At 32.1% G+C, this 6,011-nt stretch overlaps 2 protein-coding genes across 2 annotated transcripts in view; one reads left to right on the forward strand and one right to left on the reverse strand.

Annotated features, from left to right (window-relative positions):
- Positions 1 to 5,766, forward strand: part of LOC148282349 (F-box only protein 25) — a 30,229-nt gene extending 24,463 nt beyond the window's left edge. The window contains exons 6-8 of the mRNA XM_088225222.1: positions 9 to 181; positions 1,286 to 1,394; positions 2,316 to 5,766. Coding sequence (XP_088081348.1) covers positions 9 to 181; positions 1,286 to 1,394; positions 2,316 to 2,411 — 378 coding nt within the window. The 3' untranslated portion in view covers positions 2,412 to 5,766. The remainder of the gene's footprint in view (positions 1 to 8; positions 182 to 1,285; positions 1,395 to 2,315) is intronic.
- LOC148282350 (uncharacterized) lies at positions 4,303 to 5,114 on the reverse strand. The gene is given in 2 exon segments (XM_088225226.1): positions 4,303 to 4,627; positions 4,629 to 5,114. Coding segments are annotated over 2 exon segments (567 nt in total). The 5' UTR covers positions 5,007 to 5,114; the 3' UTR covers positions 4,303 to 4,438.
- Positions 5,767 to 6,011: the final 245 nt, after the last annotated feature.

A 6,011-nucleotide genomic window follows, 5' to 3' on the forward strand; every position in this document is an offset into this window, starting at 1 on the left:
ATTTTTAGGCTAGCGCTGAAGCGTGGGGAGTAATGGCTTCAGTTTGCTCCGAACAACGGATCTGGAGGGAATTAGTGTTGTTTCACTTTACTTCTTCACAGATAGATTGCGCATTTACCAAACTTAATATCCAACCTGAAGACAAGGTTGATTGGAAGACTGTATATCACTCATTGAGAAAGTAAGCATACAATACATTACTTTTACTTTTACGGATCATCAACATACATCAACAACAAGAATATTTAGTCCTTAGATAAATATAAGGGATTTTGAGTATTATGCAATTAATATATTTGGCGGCCTCCGTGGTGTAGTGGTCAAGACGCTTGACTCACGCACGGAAGGTTCCGGGTTCGATTCCCGGTGAGAACACAAAAATTAAAAATGTGATTTTTCTCAAGCCTGGGTGCTCTGTGATGTAATTCACCACTGTAATTAGGCCTCCTGGCCTGTTGTGGTGCAAAAAAAATAAAAAATGTTAATGTTAAAAAAAAAAAAATGTTAAAATCTATAACCTACTTCCACTGTCCAATAAAACAATTAGTAACGAGAAAATGTTCAAAAAGGCTATAAAAAAATGGATAGTAAAGCTGGGTAGAAGTAAAATGGATTGTCTCATTCGCCCAAACCAATATTGAATCAACTGCTCCACAAATGTATAGTTTATATTATGTTTTTGTTCTTTTATTGTGCGCTTTTTAATAAAAATAATATAGGTGTACATAAATGAAATATAAACATAAATACGTTTTTTATAAAACTGTCTGAACATTTTGTTAGTATATTAAGACTTCTTTGTATATTCTCACATGCAATTTATTTTTAATTTTTTAAGTACATGTATTGTTTAGTGTCCTCGGCACAGTTAACCCCAGTGAGGTCACATAATTTTTATTATTAATCATTGTTCACTATGTGGGAAAAAAAAATAATCACAAATAAACTGAAAACATTAGCAAATATATTTTTTTAAGAATGCTTAAAATCAAATATTTGGAATGAAAGGCCTTTCCTTATGCACCTGAGTGATAATAGTGAGTTTTTAGTTAAGTAAGCAAAAATGTTTCTGAATGTATTTCCCATATCGGCACACGCCATTTTCTTTAAAATATTTACGTGGCTTTGAAAGAAAAACGGTCACTGTTGTACCATATATTTTATTTACTAAAATTCAAGAAATAATAGTGGCAGTGATCATTATGCCATTGTTATTTCTGAAAACATTTAAAACTAGGCTAAAGACTTGTCTGATTGTCTTTTATTATTTTTTGTTCTTTACTAGATCGTTTGGCTTACGAGAAGATGTTCAGTATGCTGAAACACTATCCTTGTGTCGCCACTGCAAATGTCTATTTTGGCGATCACTCGGGCATCCATGCATTGCTGATGAGGTACAAATAATATCATTTATCAATATTACCTATTCTAAAATTCTCAATCTATAAGTGTTTTTTCTCCAGAATCGATTGATAAAATATATATGTAATAATATTTTGAGTATGTCCAAATGTTTGCCAACTGGTTGGATTTCCTCCCTAGGGGGTTATTTAGATCTAAATTTGTTGCAACAGAGAGGAAAAACGTTTCAGAGGAGGAATATAGAAGTTTAGGCATCTACAGGGCTTATAACCTGTCGTTGGCTGGTTTAAGTGGCCACTATACACACTGTGTCATTCACTAGACTAGACTTCCATATTCTCTTCTTAAAAATGTTTTCCCCCTCTATTTTATTTATTTTTATTTTATGTTACTTAATTAACATAAACGGCAAATCTGCCTTTTACAAACATTTATAATATTAACATATTTGGCTTAATATTTTTTTTTTTCAAAAACATGAATTTTAAAAACAAGATTTAAAAAAAATAAATTTAAAAAATCAAACTAAAAATTATACAAGATTTACATTAAAAAAAATAACCTAAAATTTATACAGCATATTCAGTAGAAAGTTTAAATAATAAAACATTCTACAGTAAAACAACAAGAAAATCATAAGTACTGTTTCACACAGCTAGGCAAAGTGAACAAAAAATTGTATATGAAATGCATGAATAAATAAATATAATTACCATTTACCATCTTTGAAAAAGTTCAAAAGGTTTGTTCTATAGAAACAATACACCACACTAAATATATCAGATACGTGGGAATAACTATTGCCGAGTTCTTGAAGTCTATTTAATACTGCATTACAAGTATACACTGTCCGTGAATTGTTGCTACAAAACGGTGGCACCTGTCTAGTCATTGCAATTATCTATTGCAACTTATTTAAATATAAATAAATGTAATTATTGTGTATTTTTCAGTGTCCAGAATATCGTGAGCGTGTTAAGGAAGCGGGCGGGCCCCTGCCTCCTCACCCTATTCCTCCTGCTGATTTCTTAAAGTTTTTTTCTCTTTAAATACGATATATTTTTTATTTTATTTCATAAAAATTATTATATTTTAGTAAAAAAAATTGTAAATATTGAGAGGAATTAACAACTTATTCTAAATTGTTATATTATTATCATTTTATTTATGCCAAGGATTTTTTTCTCCAAAGCCATGTCGGAAATTTTTTGTAGCAGATAGAATCTGATGCATTTAAAAAATTCAGTTGTGATTGTTAAAGTTACTGATTAAGTTACCCGTCATATTTTTTGTTTTCCATCGTAGAAAACGTTATGTTATTTTTTCATCTCCTCGTCATATATCAAGTATGTATTTTAAAAATATATTGTTACGTAAATATGTATTTATTGAGATGTTCTCTTAAACTGTTTTGAATCTCCTGTGAATACATATTATGTATGTAATTTGTTTTTCTCAAAACTGTGATATTTATAATGCAACTATTGATTGATATTTAAAAATGTTACAAGTCCCTTATCATGTGTATGAAATTGTCAGATCCCCAAGCAGCCAATCTTTTCTTTTTAACTTTTAATTCAGTCAACTGTATACAGTTCAATAAATATTTGAAATGTCATGTCAAATACACGAGAAGATGGATGAATATAGAAAAACTGAGGTCTGTATTCAAACATAGATCTAAGTGGTGTTCTATCCTCTCTGTCTACCCCTACAGTGAAACTGCGTGATGGTTTATTTGTTTTTTTAAACAGTTAAAATTAGAAATCGAAAACCTTTAGGTGATTAGATAATGTTCCATATTATACTCCTATCTCCAAATTGTTTATAATAAAATCTGTGCATCTTCTCATGAAAATGTTTGTGCCCAATTAAATTATTCTTATGTGATGCCTCATTTGTTTGTTTTAAAAATGTATTTCAAAAACATTTGTTAAATTTTCCCAATGAAGCTTAGTAAAAAGTGTTTGCAATTTTTAAAAATAAAATATTTTAGTTACCTACTGATAATATCACACAGTTGATAAGTTTACAGCTAATGCGATAAATATGGTATCATTATTGTTTCCAACTTTGTAAGTCTGGAGCCTTCCATTTCTGCAAAATCTTGATGAACTAAAACCCACCATTTAAATTCTGATACAAATTCTAAATTAATTTATTTTTTAATCAGTTTTGCATAATTTGGTTTAATGTGTCTATTAGTATGGTTTTTACATTCCCTTTAATGGAAATAGATCTCTTGCTTAGATCTAAAAGAGCCAATGTCGTAAATCACAATTTTTCAGGTCAGTAATAATATGTCATTTTCCAGGCATTGTATGATGTTAAAATAACTGTATGAAACACAATTGAAAAATATACCAAGTGTATAAATGCATTAATATTATAATTTATTTTACAAAAATAATTTGACATTACCCTTTTAGATCCAAACCATGGAGATGACTATCATTGATTTTTCCTATAAAAATGTATGTTACAAACAAGATGTTATTATGGCAAATTACAATGACTCGATTGATTAATTTTTTTATAGAAATGCCTAACAATGCCGAGTTTTTAATGTAGCAAACTGAAACTTAAAGTAAATATGTTTTGACTTTTATGTTTAGGGTCATTGTGGGAACAATGAATCACTTTTTTTTAAGAGTTACATAACTCGGTATTTCTACATGCTATTGGTGTTAAACTTAGATTTAAGAATGGTAGGTTATCTAGCAACATTTTATTCTAAGTACCAATTTATCTATCAATAATTTAGTGTTGGGATTATTTCTTAAAAAAGGCCAGGTTTGTTTTTCCTTGTGCTTGTTCTTGGTTTAGCTTTAATCAGTTCTCTGAATTGACTTGGACTGATAAAAGTGGCTGACTATACTGATTTATCTTTAGAGCACCCAGGTTGAGGCTCTTGATAAAAATCAACCATTGGATCGCATTGTAGATTAAGTGGTGAATCGTACAGCTGATCTGGCTGTAAGTGGTCTCGAATCTCTGACTCTGGCTGTTGCTGCGGATCATGCTCTGGCTTTTGATGATGTAATGGGCTAGTTGGCTGATTTTCACTGATAGAGATTTAAACAGGATTAGGACGATCAGTCACTGTGCTTGGTAAAAAATCTTCTTCTGTAAAGATGTCCCTGTCAAAAGGATAGATTCCAGTTTTCTTGAATGCATTTATAATGTTTGTAGGAGTTATGGATCTAGTAAGTGCGGTTCCTATTAGTTCAGCTAAGTCGTAAATTGTGGCAGGTTTCCCTGGATTTCTTAGCAACCATGACTCCATAGAAGCATTGTAGTAAGTTTTTAAGGGAGCATAGATACCTACTAATATTACTACATACTAATATTGAATGATTTTCTTTGGAGCTCGATGTGTGCTTAATGAAATGTTTCACTGTTTGCAAAAACAAGTCGCTGTTCATCCAGCCAGTGGGCGTAGCTAACCCTAAAGTGCCGGTGGGAGCACCTCGTATCATGTGGTCTTTAAAGTTTTTTCTCGGGAAAATAAGAACTGGTGGCAAAGCTTGGCCAGCTGCACTGATAACACAACAAGTCGTCACTAGAGTTCCTTTTTCTCCACTAGTCACTTTTCCAATACTTTTTCCTTTAGGGCCAATTACCTTTTGGGGTTTTTGCACCATTTTGGTTGCAGTTTCATCCAGATTGTACACCCTTGTACCGTCAGTAAGTGAAAGATGTCTCTTATATACTTCTTGTAGATTATCAAAAAGTATTTTTACGGTTTCCATGTTAAATAAAGTAGCCCTGGCTAGACTGCAAGGTTCCAGTTTGCCTAATGAAATATCAACATGACGTTTGCGAAATTATTTCAGCCAGTCTGTTCCTACCATTTCGTTTTCAATCCATGGCTGTGGCATTTGAATACTATTGATAGCAGCCATTTCATAAGCAACTTTGCGACAATCTTTTGTTGTCATACCGTAAAACATAAGGGCACATTTTTTGCAGTATTCTTTTAGAGCCTCTTCTTGTTCTTGAGTAAAAACTTTATTCACATCGTAGTTAGGTACTAACCTCATATTTTCAATAGAACTAATTGTGGACTCTTTGAGTTTAGCTGCATAACGTCTAAGAGTTGCAAATGAAATGTTCTTATCTCGTGCTACAGCACGTATCTTCCTTCCTTTTCGAATTTCTTCAAGAGCATCTCTCATTTCTTCTTCAGTATGTTTTCCGACCTTCCGACACAATACTTTCCTCCTTGGCATTCTGTGGGCAAAAAAAAATATTGGTCGTTATTTTTATCCGTACACAGTGAATCGGCTCACTGTGCCCTCCTTAAAGTTGATCCACTGTGTACCACCCTGGCCATTTTCATTTTAAAAGGTTTTTAACAAACTTCTAATTTCGAAATAATCCTTTAGTTACTCTCAAATGAAACAATAATAATGACTTATTATGCATCAATAACAACTTGGAGCATTCAATAAATAACAGCGGATAACAAAAACAAGGAAGCTTACCTGAAATTTTAACTTTTGAGGTCTCAAAACACAAAGTATTCTCTCACACATACGGATCACACGGCAGCGGTGCAGTGACAGCGTTAGAATGTTTCGTGTTTGGACGCGAAGCAAATAAGAAAGAGACGCAGCTATTACAATACTCAATCTGTCTTTTATCTT

The sequence above is a fragment of the Micrasema longulum genome, unplaced genomic scaffold (assembly GCF_059751315.1).
Source record: "Micrasema longulum isolate JH-2025_06_02 unplaced genomic scaffold, ASM5975131v1 h1tg000336l, whole genome shotgun sequence".
NCBI classification, from domain to species: Eukaryota; Metazoa; Arthropoda; class Insecta; order Trichoptera; family Brachycentridae; genus Micrasema; species Micrasema longulum.